The sequence below is a fragment of the Lepisosteus oculatus genome, chromosome 6, assembly GCF_040954835.1.
Source record: "Lepisosteus oculatus isolate fLepOcu1 chromosome 6, fLepOcu1.hap2, whole genome shotgun sequence".
Classification (NCBI taxonomy): Eukaryota; Metazoa; Chordata; class Actinopteri; order Semionotiformes; family Lepisosteidae; genus Lepisosteus; species Lepisosteus oculatus.
This window is the reverse complement of record NC_090701.1, coordinates 39,539,244-39,556,345: the sequence shown is the minus strand read 5'-3', so window position 1 is coordinate 39,556,345 and position 17,102 is coordinate 39,539,244. Positions and strand designations below refer to the sequence as shown.

Here is a 17,102-nt window from a genome sequence, read left to right as displayed (position 1 = left end):
GCTTTAGATAATCTGGCCCATATCAACCTTGTATTTTCTTGAGAAAACATTAGAATGTGCTGTTGCAGTGCAACTACTGTCAGTATAAATACGTTTTAGAGCTATTTTAAATTATTTTGAGCACTTTAGAATGTATTTTATTAATGATTTCCTCATGACAGTTGATACAGGTGCATTATATATCATAATTATCTTAAATTATAGTCCTACATGTACATGAGATACTGTAAATCATGGCTTCCTGTTTAGAAACATTTTGGCTTCTCTGGTACAACCCTTAAATGGTTTAATCTTACCTTGCTGAGTGATGACATTTTGTGTCTCTTAGTGGTTTTAGTTCTGAGGTTGGGTTGGTTATGTCTGGTATTTCGCAGGACTCAGTACTGTCCCCTGAGCCCTTTAGTATTTTTGTTCTGAGAGGCGTTAAAAATATAGCAAATACTGCTGGTTCTAAAGCTAATTGATCTTATTTCTAATCCCTCTCAGTACAGAGTAAGTTTTGTTTTGATTGAATAAACGCCAAAATTGTGTGGTCTGAATGATCATTTGTGTACTTTGTATTTTGTGCAACTAATTTGGAGGTAACTGTTTCAGTACAGTACTACAGTACTACCTTGCTTTCAGTTGTGCTGTGTTACTGTTTTTGTGCATCGACCCTCTTTAAAAGACACAGAAGCAGGTTACCTACAGTAGCTCATCAGCTATCTTGTTGAAGAGTCTCACCTATCTCTCTAGTCCCTTTAGTCCCAGCAAGCCCAGGTTCTGGCAGCCATCTGCAGCCTTTTGACCCAAAGAGGAATGTTAATTGTGTTATGAGGAATAGTTAGATGAAAGAAGCAACTAAAACGCCCATTCTCTTCTCCCTGAAATCATCGATTGCCGTTTGCATAAGACAATTGTTTAAAGTAGTTTTCCATTCTTGGTAGAATTTTATGAAGATTTAAGAGTATCCCCAAAATTTTGTCCATCACCTTTGTGATGTTTTATTCTATCAACCTGGAACAGTAGAAGATGTTTTGTGCTACATGAACAGGCCAATTGCTGTAAAATAGAAGACTATCTGCCTCCATGCCGTGATGCATGCAGCTGTGTCACAGGCTAGCCCTCACTACAATGTTATTGTCCCCTGAGGCCGGGCTCAGTGTCTGATGTAGTGGGCCTCTATGTCTGTCACAGGCTGGCCCTGCTACAATGTCATTGTCCCCTGAGGCTGGGCTCATGTACAGTAGTGGGCAGCTCAGATCCAGATGAATTATAGAGCAGTGCTCAACCTCTTCTGACTGTTGACACTGCTTGGGAAAGTGTAAAGAGGAGGCTTTGAGTCTTGAGGAGTGGCTTCATTCCACCATTGGAGTTCTCCGTAATTGTAAAGCCAGAATGAAAGTACTCTTTGTGCTTTAAGTGGCAGAACTTCAAATTAAAAAGGAACACCCCATATTTTCCGAATACCCGTTTGAGTGGTATATCTTATAATTAAGCTGATTATGCTTTATAAGGAACTCCGAGAACTGCACTAAATGCTTGGAAGTCCCAAGTATTAATAATGACAGAAAATGCACAGCACTTTTAGTTGTTTTGTGTGCATATTATATAAGGAATCATTAGGGATGAATGCTTAGTTTGCTTTACATAACTAATTGGTTGTGCCTGTGCTATCTCCAGCACTTTCTTTCTAGATCAATTCTAGTAAAAGTGTGTGCATGTTTTGCGCAAATGCATTACAATTCCTTATACAGAATTGCTCTTCTGTTATCTACTGTTCAGTTTGACAAAATGTCATTCTGCTGTAATTTCCAGAATGAGCAGTTACATGGACCACAAGCCGAGATTAGCGTAGAATGAATTCAGGTTGCCCATGCTGAGGTAATTCTTTTTTGTGGGTGCCACTAAAAATTAGTATTTATTCCTTGAAATCTTCAATAGTGATAGCTGATGTTATTAACACTTGAGAATGCACTCTTAATGAGACTATAAAATTGTTTTTTGTGGAACAAGATTATCTTTATTCTAAAAGCAAAGTTTTTTTGTGTGTTATTTTAGTGCAACAGCTGTCATTTCCACCTATGAAGGTGCATGATATATCACTTTGTTCTAACATACAGTGGTGTGAAAAAGTGTTTGCCCCCTTCCTGATTTCTTATTTTTTTGCATGTTTGTCACACTGAAATGTTTCAGATCATCAAACAAATTGAAATATTAGACAAAGATAACACAAGTAAACACAAAATGCAGTTTGCGATAACTGGCAATGAGTCTTTTACAGCACTGTGGAGAAATTTTGGCCCACTCATCTTTGCAGAATTGTTGTAATTCAGCCACATTGGAGGGTTTTCGAGCCTTAACCGATTTTTTAAGGTCATGCCACAACATCTCAATTGAATTCAGGTCAGGACTTTGACTAGGCCACTCCAAAGTCTTCATGTTGTTTTTCTTAAGCCATTCAGAGGTGGACTTGCTGGTGTGTTTTGGATCATTCTCCTGCTGCAGAACTCAAGTGCGCTTCAGCTTGAGGTCACGAACAGATGGCCGGACATTCTCCTTCAGGATTTTTTGGTAGAGAGCAGAATTCATGGTTCCATTTACCACAGCAAGTCTTCCAGGTCCTGAAGCAGCAAAACAGCCCCAGACCATCACACTACCACCACCATATTTTACTGTTGGTATGATGTTCCTTTTCTGAAATGCTGTGTTACTTTTACGCCAAATGTAATGGGACACACACGTTCCAAAAAGTTCACCTTTTGTCTCATCGGTCCATAGAGTATTTTCCCAAAAGTCTTGGGGATCATCAAGATGTTCTCTGGCAAAACTGAGACAAGCCTTTATGTTCTTTTTGCTCAGCAGTGGTTTTCGTCTTGGAACTCTGCCATGCAGGCCATTTTTGCCCAGTTTATTTCTTATGGTGGAGTCATGAACACTGACCTTAACTGAGGCAAGTTCTTTGGATATTGTTGTGGGTTTTTTTGTGACCTCTTGGATGAGTCGTCGCTGCGCTCTTGGGGTAATTTTGGTCGGCTGGCCACTCCTGGGAAGGTTCGCCACTGTTCCATGTTTTCTCCATTTGTGCATAATGGCTCTCACTGTGGTTCCCTGGAGTCCCAAAGCTTTAGAAATGGCTTTATAACCTTTTACAGACTGATAAATCTCAATTACTCTGTTTCTCATTTGTTCCTGAATTTGTTTGGATCGCAGCATGATGTCTAGCTTTTGAGGATCTTTTGGTCTACTTCACTTTGTCAGGCAGGTCCTATTTAAGTGATTTCTTGATTGAGAACAGGTGTGGCAGTAATCAGGCCTGGGTGTGGCTAGAGAAATTGAACTCAGCTTTCCAAAGATGTGATAAACCAGTTGATTTATGTTTTAACAGGGGTGGCAATCACTTTTTCACACAGGGACATGTAGGTTTGGATTTTTTTTTCCCTTAATAATAAAAACCTTCATTTAAAAACTGCATTTTGTGTTCACTTGTGTTATCTTTGTCTAATATTTCAATTTGTTTGATGATCTGAAACATTTCAGTGTCAAAAGACTACGAAATCAGGAAGGGGGTAAACACTTTTTCACACCACTGTATTTGAAAAAGAGTAAGCCAATATCTTTGATGTTTAATGTACGTGAGACTTAAAGAAGTAAGGTATTCTAGATGCAGTAAATTGTTTAAAATTCAGTGATGTTCATAGATGTTATCATCTGGTCACCATTCTCTAAGGGGGTGGCTGGTCACTTAGGGTGACCCGAAGTCTTCTCCAGCTGTCCCTGTCACCAGGTGCCTGTTCTAATCTTCCAGATTGTTCAGCTCAAGAAACAATGGCAGGAGGCAAGCAGATGGACATAATATTTCAGAAAGGTTTCAGAGTCCTGTTGTGCTTTCATATGGAGATCCCAAGAATGGTGTTAGAGAAGCTTAATACAACTTTTTTTTCTTATTCAAGGCAAGCTATAGTATTTTCTTAACCTTTTTTTCACTTTAATTGTATTGAATGAATTGTTCGAAAGCATTTTTTCTGACTCGCACTGACGAATTGTCTGCACAGGTACTGCATATATCTTCACAAAACAAAACTGGCTCTGAGGATTTATGTTAACCATGGCATTTGCTTAAAAATGGTTCGCAGTCCACTCACTCTGTGATATGATAAAGCCAAAGAAGACAGAGGGTCTTACATGTGCTGCATGAGTGTGTTGCTTTGTCTTCTTGAAGGCTTTTTTTTTAGAAATCGATTATAAAGAAAAGCCTTAAAACGTGTATTAGTGTTTTGCAGCAACCCACCGTTACCCATGGCTGTGCTGATTTGGTTTTGCAGTGAAGAATGAATGTGGCTCAGATGCTGAGGATGAGCAGAACAATGACCCTATCGTGGAGGAGATCCTGCAGCAGGGGGACACCGCTGTCATCTACCCTGAGGCACCGGAGGAGGAGCAGAGACAGGGTACACCTGAGGCCAGCGGCCACGACGAAAACGGTAATTAATAATAATTCCTTACACTTGCATAGCGCTTTTCTGGACACTTCACTCAAAGTGCTTTACAGGTAAGGGAGACCCCACCACCACCACCACCAATGTGCAGCCCCACCTGGATGATGTGATAGCAGTCAGACTGCACCAAAACACTCATCACACACCAGGTATCAGTGGGGAGATGTGATGAAGCCAGTTCATGGATGGGGATTATAAGGAGGCCATTATTGGTAAAGGCCAGGGGGGAATTTGGCCAGGATGCTGGGGTTACACCCCTACTCTTTTCAAGAAATGCCCTGGGATTTTTAATGATCACAGAGAGTCAGTTTTACTTCTCATCCAAAGGACGGCGCCCGTCACTATAATGGGGCATTAGGACCCATACAGACCACAGGATGAGCGCTCCCTACTGATTCCACTTACACCAACAACCTTTCCCAGGAGGTCTCCCATCCAGGTACTGGCCAGGCTCACACCTGCTGAGCTTCAGTGGGTTGCCAGTTGGGAGTTGCAGAATGATATAGCTGCTGGCCATCCAAGGTAAAGAGTCCTATGCAGGGTATATATGGGTAAAGAACCCACACTCTTGCCAGAATCCTGCAGAGAGGTTTCTCAGCTGTTAAACCTTCTGATCAAGTATGTTGTCAGTTTGATGCATCACAAGAATGCTCTGCATACCTCTGAGTTAAGCCCAGGGAGTGTTTTTAACCTTCAGTCACGGGAGAAAACTAGAGAAAATTACAAAAACTGATGTCACATAATATCATACATCCAGAATGTGTCACATACAGTCTTTCAGAGTTTGACATGTCTGCCATACAGATTCAGGCAAATGCTGTACAACACGGTAGCATCCCGAGTTTCAATTACATACCATTTTACTCAGAAAGGCCAATTTCCCTGCCATAATGAATATCATTTTAAAGTTTAATTTAATCTCTTTGCAAATTCTTTTCAATTATTCAAGGTCTGTCACCACAAGGTACATTATTGTTCTAATTTTATGATCATAGACACCCTACCTTGAATACTCATGTCAGTCCTTCCTTAAGAATGCACTGCTCTAGTGATATTTGTGTTTAGACAAAAGGTAGCTCTAACAGGCCAATCTGTCTTTTACAGTAACTGTGGTTTATCTGTCGTCTTCTTCACAGGGACACCCGACGCTTTCTCTCAGCTTCTCGCTTGTCCGTACTGCGACAGAGGATACAAACGCTACACATCTTTGAAAGAACACATCAAGTATCGACACGAGAAGAACGAGGACAACTTCAGCTGCTCCGTTTGCAGTTACACATTCGCCTACCGAACACAGCTAGAGCGCCACATGACGGCACACAAATCTGGGCGAGATCAGGTAGGAGCTGAAATGTCGCTAACTAATCCCAGAACATGGTCTGGAAGTGCTTAAAGCAGTTCATTCAATTGGCATTCAGCTAGACACAAGTGATTGCAGATTATTTTCATTTTCTAAACAGTCACTTAGAGACAAATTCACGTCAAACTTATGTTGGGCTGTTTTTCTTTGTAACCTTCCAGCGTCACGTCACGCAGTCTGGGGGAAATCGGAAATTCAAGTGCACTGAATGTGGAAAAGCGTTTAAATACAAGCACCACCTCAAGGAGCACTTGCGTATCCACAGTGGTAAGCGCAAAGCCTGTTTTTTCTGCACCTCGCTTCATCAAAACTCTCTCGCCCCCAAGCTCCTCTCAATTGCGTCTATTTTTTTTTCGTTGCGAAAACGTTTTAACTGACTCATTTTGAATGAGTCAATTTACGCTGCATAGGATTAAAGAAAACATGTGCCATTTTGGCAGGAACAATCAAGCTAAAAGTTTTGTTTTCATGACAAGACATGAATAATCTTTTCAGTGTGTTCATTTTCTAGTGTGCAAGTTGTACTCTAATGTACAAATTGTCCTTATCAATATAGTACTCTGATTTTGTTATTGGTATAGATATAGTGACCCCAATAAGCCTTTAGCTTGTACTAAGTCACCTAGTAATTTTAAGGGTGCTAAGACTGTTTTCCCCTGAAATAGGTTATTTATATATCTCAGATCCACCCGTGCTCCCACAGCCCAGCACAATACATTCGTTTCACATAATGACCCCTCTTTATTCCCCTGCATGTCGATTGCCAGGTGTAATAATGCATTGTCCCTACTTCTCATGCCACTCCCACCTCCCAGCCTCGAGCAATACCTGTACTACCATTCCACATGTCACCTCTGAACTGTATGGTAATTAACGCACATCTATAGGAATGTGTGTCGGTCAATCTTTGTTGATTCTTTAAGACGGGGACACTTAAAGAACAAAGAAAGATAAACACACCAACCCTTACAAAGACACTGGCCATTCTTTGCAAACATAGTTAACAGTGTCCCAAAACCTGTTGCCACCTATACCCACATTTTGTGACCCACATGGTAATTGGCAATATGTACAGCAATTCAAAAACATTTCCCAGTGCTCACATCAAATGAGCCTTTCATGAGTCGTTGGTACACGTGGAAGCCTAGCAGCAGGTTTCCCTCTTTTCATTTTGAATCTCTTTCGCTTTGCAGGAGAGAAGCCATATGAATGCCCAAACTGCAAAAAGCGTTTTTCTCACTCTGGGTCGTACAGCTCCCACATCAGTAGCAAGAAATGTATCGGTCTGATGCCTGTGAATGGACGACCTCGACCAGGCGTCAAGCCTTCCCAGTGCGAGTCTCCGTCTCTGTCATCGTCGCCCACCGCACCCGCCCGGACCCAGCTCCGGGAAAAGATTGACAACGGCAAACCCTTACAAGAGCAGCTTCCCATCAACCAAATCAAAACCGAACCTGTGGATTATGAGTACAAACCTATCGTGGTAACCCCGGGAATCAACTGTGCCACACCTTTGCAAAATGGGGTGTTCAATGGAGGCTCTCCTTTGCAGGCCACGGCTTCATCTCAGGGTGTGGTGCAGGCTGTGGTGTTGCCAACAGTTGGTCTCGTGTCTCCTATTAGCATCAACCTAAGTGACATTCAGAATGTTCTCAAAGTAGCAGTGGACGGGAATGTTATCCGCCAAGTCCTGGAGAATGCTCACATCAATGCCACATCCAAAGAACAAGGAACAATTGGCTCAATGCAGCCGGGAGGCCATTCCCTCATCTCTGCCATCAGTCTTCCCCTCGTCGATCAGGATGGAACGACCAAAATCATTATCAACTACAGCCTGGAGCAACCCAGCCAAGTTCAAGTCGCACCTCAAAGCTTGAAGAAGGAAAACTCGAGCAACACCGAGGTCTGCAAAACTGAGAAACTCCCCGAAGACCTCACCGTCAAAACCGAGAAAAGCAAAAGCCCTGAGACTGAAAAGAGTACCAGCACTTGTCTTCTTTGTGATGACTGCCCAGGTGGTTTAAATGCACTTCAAGAGCTTAAACACTGTAATTTGAAAAGAGAAGGTGGGAGTCAGGCTTCCCATGTCAATGGGACAGATCCAGAAAAATCTGGTTCGTCTCTTCCTTTGGACGGAAGTCTGTCTCCTGGCCAGCCACCCCTAAAGAACCTCTTGTCACTCCTCAAGGCATATTATGCCTTAAATGCCGAGCCAACCAAGGAGGAGCTCTCCAAAATTTCTGATTCCGTAAACCTGCCCCTAGACGTGGTCAAGAAGTGGTTTGAGAAGATGCAGACCGGACAGATTTCGATGGGGGCTTCGAGCTCTTCCTCAGGACAAGAGACACCCCCGCCTGAATCTGATCAGACCGAAGCGGCTTCACCCTCCACAGGAAAAGCACCGGACAGCACAACGACCGAGGACAACCCAGATACGTTGACTAAGTCCCAGGCTGTTTCCCTGCCGCCCTCCAGCAGGAGTATAAATGGATCTGGAAGCAACACCCCTTCCCCCTCACCACTAAATTTGTCTTCATCCAGGCCTGTTATTGTGAAGACTGAGGACAACTCTGAGGAAGAGGTGCAAGCAGAACCCCTCGACCTTTCACTACCAAAGCTACCCAGAGAAGAAATGGAAAGAGCCACCAGTTCCAGTGTTTACCAGAACAGTGTTTTCTCCATTCAGGAAGAACCTTTGAACTTGACTTGCACAAAGAAGGAACAGCTACAAAGTGACACTATTAGCGCAAGCCTAAATCCTATTTATGTTACCCCACAAAGTGCCAATCCTATCAACATCGCTATTCCCACAGTCACCACTCAGTTACCTACGATTGTTGCCATTACCGACCAGAGCAGTGTCCCTTGTATTCGGGCACTAGCAACCAACAAACAGACTATCTTGATCCCCCAGGTTGCGTACACATACACCACTTCAGGAACCAGCCCCGCAGGAACTGAAACCCAGCTGAAAACAATACAAACAAATGGAAACCAGGTTTGTAAAAAAATAATACTAATTCCTTGTTTGAGAATAGCTGCTTTGGGTCTGAGTAAAGCGTGTTTCTTAGAACTTTCTATTCAAGATAAAAAAAACATTCACTTTTGTCCTCTTGGTTTCATATCTAGTAACATTTAGAGTTGGCTTTGTGGGATTTGGGTTGTGTTTTCTCTACCACTTATCACTCTAGTATTGTAACTCCGAGTCAGTAGTATTCTGACAGAAAACAGAAGAACCTGTCTTACTTGAAAATTGAAAATGTGCATTTGCTGCCCCTAATGAAAAACAATTGACCTCAGGTATAAAGTTTGAGCTGACTGAGTCACCACGTGCTCCTTCCTTGTGTCACAAGATTGGGGAAGAGAAAGAGAAACATTGCAAAAGTGCATCTGCAGGGTGACGAAATTGAATTGTGTTAAATTGCACAATAAAGAATAATTCTCTTTTTTGTCTTTCAAAACCAGGCTTAGTCCTCCTTTGTTAGAGTTCATTATTTCCTGATAAACACACTTGAAAAGGATATATGCTACATGTCTTTAGGTTATACGACAAATCTGGATGATGATGTTATATATACAGTATAAGGCAAACATGTAAAACAGAATTAAAATCTTAAATTCGATGTTTAAAAATTAGCAACTAAGTATTTGCTGCTGTGTACAGAAGTACTGCTTATCAACATGTTTCTAATACGCTAACCAGTCAAACGTCTGCTACAAGTGTAATTGAAAGATAATTGTAGGAATTGAAAATTCAAGTTTTATTTGAATTTTGTTTGAATGTAAAAAAAGGTTTTATTGCCTTCCTAACCCTGCAAATCAAATATGAAAACGTAGTAACAGCAAAATGTGATAAACAGAACTTCTCCTCCATAAATCAGAAAAATGAACTTAGTTCCTTCTGACAGTGCAACACTCTGTCCATAGCAGGAGAGGTGAGAAGATTCAAGGGAATAAATACATTAAAAACATTTAAGTTCCTGTTTCAAGTGTATTCTAGCGGCCTTCAATTAAGTTGTGTGGTGTAACAGGGTGTTGCTTCTTAACACTAAATTTAAACTGTAGATGCATCACTGAGCCCTTGGGACTCTTTCATAGAAAATCACTGCTGCGATTCCAGATGTCTTGGAAACTTTCCTCTAAGGTCAGCTATTGCAGAGAAGCAAAGTTCCACCTATCTAGCCCAGTTTTGAAAAGTTTCCATATTTCATCTTAAGTAGAGGGTGGAGAAGGACAGTCCCTGGAAGCTTTGTGATATCTCATAATTCTTCTTTTATTTTAGTCTTTGGACTGTTACACTAAGCTGTTCACTTTGGAAACAAGAGTGAAGGTGGAAACACCACATGGGCCAGAAGCACTGGCAGGTCTCAGCGCTGGCTGAGGTCTAGGGTGATTTTATGCTTGTTTGTAAGAAGGAGTGGAGCGGTCTCGCCCATAAAAGAGCTGGGTGTATCCTGGTTCTTCAGAGGCATTTCAGTGCTCTGGTGTTCCTCTCAGGCAGTGCTTGAGAGAGCAGAAGGGGCAGGCCACTGCCAGGAATAGTGTACATATTATCAGGGCATCTCCAGGCATTCTCTCCATTATAGAATGTCGGGAAGTTACTGGGATTCCAAATCAGCAGGAATGTAAATGCCACGTTATGCACACAGTTTAGACAGCAGGAGCCATAGGGCTTGAATATGGTGCTCTCTCCACAGTTCTCTCTGCTGTTTTCCTTGTTAAAGATGCCATTCCTAATCCCTGACTCTTATGGAAATCAAGTTTTGCTTTGTGCATCAACAAGTGGATGATAGCTGCACTATATAAAACAAGTTCAGTTTTTGAACCGGTCAGAGGTAGTCAGTGGTTTTCTTGCTGTGATTGTTTTGGATGAGCTTTTTTGCTCTTTAGCATTTCAACTAACTGAAATGTGCTTAACATTTGAATTTTCCCCTCTGTTTTTAATTTCCCTTTTCTTTATTTTTAGCCCTGCAAAACAAAAAAGGTAAATATTTTTCTGCGTTGTGTTCTTCATCACTGTTTGTTTGCCCCCTAATGGCAAAGGTGTGTTAACAAGCATTTGTGGTTTTCCAGTTCATTCAAAGACACAAGACGTTTCCACATCCCAGATTTCCACTTGACTGTTGAAATCTGTTTATAAACCATGCATGACAAGGGATTTTTACTCATGCCTGTGAGTTAGCAACCACATGAAATGGTCCACTGAAAAAATCTGCCCAGTACGCTTGAACAGATGTGTGCTGTAGATACAAATTCAGTTTGTTTTTCTTTGGTCAGTTTTGTAGCCTTTTAACTTTATTTATGGATCTTATGTAAAATAAGTTCTGCACTATGATCTTGACTTTATATCATTGGCCTTGGTACACTCTATAAATTTACCACACTAAAGACCAGTTTGGCCTTGTCTGTGTTTTTTTTCATTGTTAAGAAACCTGGTCTGCTTTTGTGGTAACATAAAACAGTAATACGAGAGAACTCTGTTTAGGCAGACTAGTTTAGCTAGTCTTTACTGACACATTTGAAATAAATGTTACACTTATTTTTATGGTGCTGGCATAGACATAGTGCAGTACAGTAGGTGTAATTGTTAAGTCCCTGCTTCATCTGGCTGTTCCACTATCTGAATGAAGACAATAATAACAAATCCAAGGCAGCAACGTCTCATTTTAGAAACCACCATTAAGACCAAGAGCACCTAGCAGGCATTTATCAATCACATTTCCATTGGCTACATCTGTTACTTGTACTTTTTGAATTATACTCTAAAAATTCACTTATGCCTCCTTCCGGTACTGCATCTAGACTAAAATCCTTTGGCTCACAAGCTTTTGAGCTGACTAACTTAAAGCTAACACACTCAGAGTATTACGTGTCTTCCATTCTTCGTGTCCTTTTATGTGCTGTTAGTTTTCTTTTCTGTTTTAGTTCTGTAGAGACCTCAATTCACTCTTCCTAGTGCTATCATTTTTCTTTTGTTTTACGCACCACGAGGATGTTCTTGAGCAGTTTCTCATAATGGTGACAGAAAATGAAAAAGTTTCACTCTTACTTAATTTGACATTTTTAGATCTAGTTGTATTTTCACGCAAAAATGTGGTGAAAGAGCTGATGTATGAACCTACAGCTTGGTTTTGCTCTTTAAAGAAAGCAGCTTTCAGGCTTGTGTATGTTTCGATACAAATTACTATTGTATCCTCCATTTCTCTGTCCCCATCTTCTGTGTTCTGTAGTTTGGGAGCTCAAAAAATGTACCTGCCGGTACCTGAATACGGGGGTTTTGCTACTCTTCAGTAGCAAACAACTAAAGAAAAGCTGAAAAAATAACAACTTAAGAAGTTTTCCTGAAACCTGTAGTTTCCCAACTACGTTTTATGACCTCCCTGTCTCCATTTTGTCCCCAGCTTCACCCTTTAATTACAGTATGAAATGTGTACATACTATTAGAAGGCATTTGCTGTAGGCCTGATAAAGGTGACATCCTGGTATATTTATCCTGACATTTAACTAGTCAGTCACATGTTATTTACTGGCTGGGGAAATATATCATGTGCTGTCTCTTAAGTCTGCTTATAGAAAGAGCAGTTAGTTTTCTGTCAATTTTGTGAGATTTAAAAAATGAAATTTACCTATTTTAAGACTGCACACCTTTAAATCATAGCATTGTTTTGTGTATTTTGTGCCACTTTTGGTGAAAAGTGGCAGTATTGTGAAGGCTTGCCCTTTGTTTTTTATATGTTACTGAGAATGCAACTATATGTGTCTGCATATATATATATATTCTGTAACTTCATCACCTTCTTGCTTTTCATTTCATTATTGTTTTTCACATCTGATATATTATTAGCCTTGTAATGAAAGAAGTAGATATCCTGAAATAAGACGAGATTATTTTTTTTCCTGTTTGACCCGAGTCCTTTAAATGTCACCCCTCTCTCATTCTCTCACAGGAAGACACTAGTTCTGAGGGCATCTCCACTGTGGAAGACCAAAACGACTCCGACTCCACTCCTCCACGGAAGAAGATGAGGAAAACAGAAAATGGAATGTACGCCTGTGACTTGTGTGATAAAATATTCCAGAAGAGCAGCTCTCTGCTGAGGCACAAGTATGAGCACACAGGTATGTGGAAAATATCACCTCAGAGCCATGATTTATGACCACGGTTGACTCCTCTGTCTGCTGTTGTTGAGACATTGCATCACTGTGTGCTGCTGAGGTCCAGAGACATATAAAACAAGCCTGAAGAGATAGGAAGACAAAAATGCAATATAGCTATCCGTGACATAGTTTATGGATACTAGAAACAACCCTTTTAGCAATTGCTGCATAACATGCTCTTACAGCATTGTAAATTCTTTCCTGTATTTTAATTAAACTTGGATATTGCATCAGGGTTCTGCTTGTAATTAACTGTGTGCTTTTGGAGTAGTCAGACAAAGGAAGCACAGGCAGTGTCTCAGTGTGAGTGCAAATCACCCATATTGAAAATACTTTTCAGTTGCAACACTAGCAGCGGGAAAGTAAGGACATATTTGAATTGAATGAATTTATCATTGTCAGTAGCTACAATAGTTGTGTACTATAGCACTTGTGTTCAAAGTAGATCTTTCCTGTAGCAGTCAGAGTAAAGTTAATTTACTTGAGCACTCTATGTTTTACACATTTTTTCATTCTTCAGTCTCCTTGAATAGTTTTCAGCACATTTTCTAGTTCGACAGCACCTTGGCAGCTATTGCATTTTTCTGAAGTGACAAAGTCAAAGCTCACTGCTTTTATAAAAATACATGAACTGCTTTACAGCAGCTTGTGCTGCTCAATAGTACTATCTGTACCTGTCTTCTTTACAGTATTATTCAAATTATATTGCAGACATACAGCGTTAGCAATGCACATTAGCACAGCAGTTGGAAATTTAAATCTTTGTATATTGGTTGGAGTTTAAATGCTGGATTTCAGCTCTTTACAGTAGTTCCAATATGGATTTGGAAATCAGCTTTCCACGTCCTCACTGAAGCAATTGTGTCCTATAAGCAGACCCACAGTAATAAATTTTAACCCTTATGTACAAGGCCTAGTATAACACCCAGTACCTTTATCCCCATAATAATGATAATTTCAGTGTTTTATAAAGGGTCTTGATGGTCATAATGCTTTAAATATTAATACTGATATAGCTGATTAATTAAAACAGGTTTCCCTGGATTTCTGCTTCCATTAACATACTTCTTTATTCTAATACCACAAAAGCACTGCAGCTGCCTTTCCTGTGTAACCTTTTCATTTTTTTTTAAGGATGTTAAAAATCTAACAGAACAAATGGAACAGTTATAACTGGTGTGTTATTTATTGGGTTCTAAACCGAAAACGGCCTTTAATGTGCAAAGCGGATCTTGGGGGCCGATTCCGGCTCACCCGAGGTCGAGTCGCGCCGGTGCTCTGATGTTGTCCCCTGCTCGTTTCAGGCAAAAGGCCTCACGAGTGCGGCATCTGCAGCAAGGCCTTCAAACACAAGCACCACCTGATCGAGCACATGCGCCTGCACTCGGGCGAGAAGCCCTACCAGTGCGACAAGTGCGGCAAGCGCTTCTCCCACTCGGGCTCCTACTCGCAGCACATGAACCACCGCTACTCCTACTGCAAGCGGGAGGCCGAGGAGCGCGAGGGGCCCGAGCCCGACGAGGGGGAGGCCGAGGGGGAAGGGGAGGCCGGGCCCGGGGGAGACGGCCTGCCGGCAGAGCCGCAGCCCGACAGCAGAGCCACCTCCCCGCCCTCCCAGCTGGACTCGGACGACAGGGAGAGCAGCACTCGGGAGGACGAGGACAGCGAGGAGGAGGAGGAGGAGGAGGAGGCGGCGGCGGCGGCGGGGGCAGGCGCGGAGAGGAGCGTGAAGGAAGAAGTCGGAGAAGAAGGAGCAGGGGAAGACGGGGATGCCGAAGCAGGGGAGGAAATGGAAACGGGGGGGGAGGAGGAGGAGGAGGAGGAAGAAGAGGAAGAGGAGGAGGCACAGACAGGAGCAACCCTGATGGAAACCGAAGAAGAGGCCCCCGGGGATACACAAGAGCGAGAAACGCCTGAAGACGAGGGAGACGGAAAATGAAGTGTACCGGATTCTTTTTTTTCTTTTTTTTTAACGAAGAACGGAAGGAAACGATGAAGGAAAAAACAAACAAACAAAACCACAGTTTGCTGTACAATAGAAAATTTATTGTCGAAAAAACACGGTTGCTCGGATGCTGTTTCAGTTCACTACTGTGTATAAATCCAGGTGTGCCTGAACTCAAAAACTAGTACCTTTTCCACATGAAAAATTTTCAGTGTTAGAAATTGTTTGTAAAAATACTTAAAGTTTAATGAAAAAAAATGCATATACTGACTTTGAAAGCTAGAATCAACAAGTTTTAGATAATGTTTTATTACTAAGACATCATGGGTCATTTCTTTTATCAGTGTTACTAATTTCGTCATTCATGTTATAACCTTTCAAGTTGTACAGTTGGGAGAGATTTCTATACCTTTTTATTGCCAATGAAATTTGCTAAACCAGTATTTTGTTAAGTTGGAAAAAAGAACTCTGCACTACAGTATTCCTGGTTTACCTAAGGATACAACATGCTTCAGTGTTGTCTACCCTTCAGTATTATCGCACTAGAGTAGTTCTCGATAACATTAGCCAATGTTAGTATAGCATTTGTCGAAGTGGATTGTTAGCCTTAAGAAAAGAAAATAGTTTATGCTCTGGGGAAAAAAAATGTGGCATCTGATACTGTTAGAAAACTTATACCAGGGAACAGAATATCAGAAGTATTAAAGCCAGCAATTTTTATTTATTTTTTTTTTATTTTGCATTCAGTGTTATAAATTCAGAAGAAGCAAGACAAATTATGAAACAAAGCATTTGAATCCCCCAGCCTTATGCAAGACCTGTGTGCTGTAAGTGCCATTGAACAGTGTTATTTTGTAATAAGTGGCTGTAGCCAGTCTTTCTTTTATTGTTGGGCCCATATTAACTAAACTTTGTTTGCTGTCTCAGTCGCATCAAGTATCCAATCCCAAGAGGTTTTATATGCATCCTGACATTTGAAATGTTATTAATTTTAATTAAGCATTGTTTTCATTTTACAAATGCTGCATGCAGTCGGGTTGGCTGGAAGATAGGGTGAAAACAAAGTATATACATGGGGTTGGTTGTGTACTTTTCCTACCCTGGAATGTCTGTCCTTTTAGGTTCCATGCACTTGTTTAATAATGTTTGTGGCAAACTAGCCTGTATTTCAGTTAACAAATGCTAGTGAATATGGTCCCTAAATATTAAGTGTTAGATGGTTTTACCTGTCAGTATTATTTTAAGTTTTGTTTTATCCTTTAGAAGTTTTTTATGTTAATGCAAAAAAGTGTGTACTGTATGTTTCAAACAATGGCAGTATTAATACCCTACTCACTGATATATGTACCAGTTTAGTTTTAGAAAACTTTTATATTTATGTGTCTTATTTTTATATTTCTTTATGGTTATTTATTACACAATGTAGTGTATAATACTGTAGTTTGTATTAATACAATAATATATTTTAGTATGAAAAATAATTTGGAAGGTTGTTAAGATTTCCAAAGTTAGAAGTGAAGTTCTGGCACTTGAGGTTTGTTTTAAAAAAAAATGTCAGCATTTCAGTTTGTCTTTAGAGATACACCTTCAGCAAAAGGTTGGAACCTGTTATCTTTCCATCCATTATCAAGTTGGTTTTACTTTTTCCCACTTTAATATTAAGCTACTGAATTTTGAAAACTAACTGTGTGACTAATAGCATGAGATGTTGCTGTTGTATTGAAGGATTATCCTAACCATGAAGCTGTACTGTCCTTTATGAAGCCAAAATTATATTGACATACCTTTTTATGTTTTATCTGTGCCAATTCTTTTCTTTGTATGTCTAAATCAAGGCTACAATGTCTTTTATACGTCCCAATTTAATCCATGGTCATTTTTATAGTTTTTTGTTGTTTTTTTTTTATCTGACTGCCCATCTCACAATAAAATACATCAACAAAGCAGCCTTTTGTTGTTATGATTGCATTATTCCATGCATGTATTGTATTTCTTAATCTTTTTTCTTCTTTTAAGAAACATCAAAATAATGAGAATTACCAGTGATATAATATTTTAGAAACAGTTGACACTATTTTCACATTGGTTCCCTTAACAAATTTAGATCTTGGAAGACTGTTTACATTTTGTTGATATCCCCAAAATATTTTATTGTGGATAA

The 17,102-nt window shown here is 40.5% G+C and overlaps 1 protein-coding gene across 4 annotated transcripts in view; it reads left to right on the top strand.

The window, feature by feature from the left end:
* Positions 1 to 16,887, top strand: part of zeb1b (zinc finger E-box binding homeobox 1b) — a 106,816-nt gene extending 89,929 nt beyond the window's left edge. For 3 of the 4 annotated variants that reach the window (XM_015354028.2, XM_015354031.2, XM_015354030.2), the window contains exons 4-10: positions 4,305 to 4,463; positions 5,615 to 5,817; positions 6,000 to 6,105; positions 7,032 to 8,836; positions 10,805 to 10,822; positions 12,786 to 12,957; positions 14,301 to 16,887. In XM_015354028.2, the coding sequence (XP_015209514.2) occupies positions 4,305 to 4,463; positions 5,615 to 5,817; positions 6,000 to 6,105; positions 7,032 to 8,836; positions 10,805 to 10,822; positions 12,786 to 12,957; positions 14,301 to 14,935 (3,098 nt within the window). In that variant the 3' untranslated portion in view covers positions 14,936 to 16,887. The remainder of the gene's footprint in view (positions 1 to 4,304; positions 4,464 to 5,614; positions 5,818 to 5,999; positions 6,106 to 7,031; positions 8,837 to 10,804; positions 10,823 to 12,785; positions 12,958 to 14,300) is intronic. The other variant, XM_015354029.2, reaches the window with a different exon arrangement.
* Positions 16,888 to 17,102: the final 215 nt, after the last annotated feature.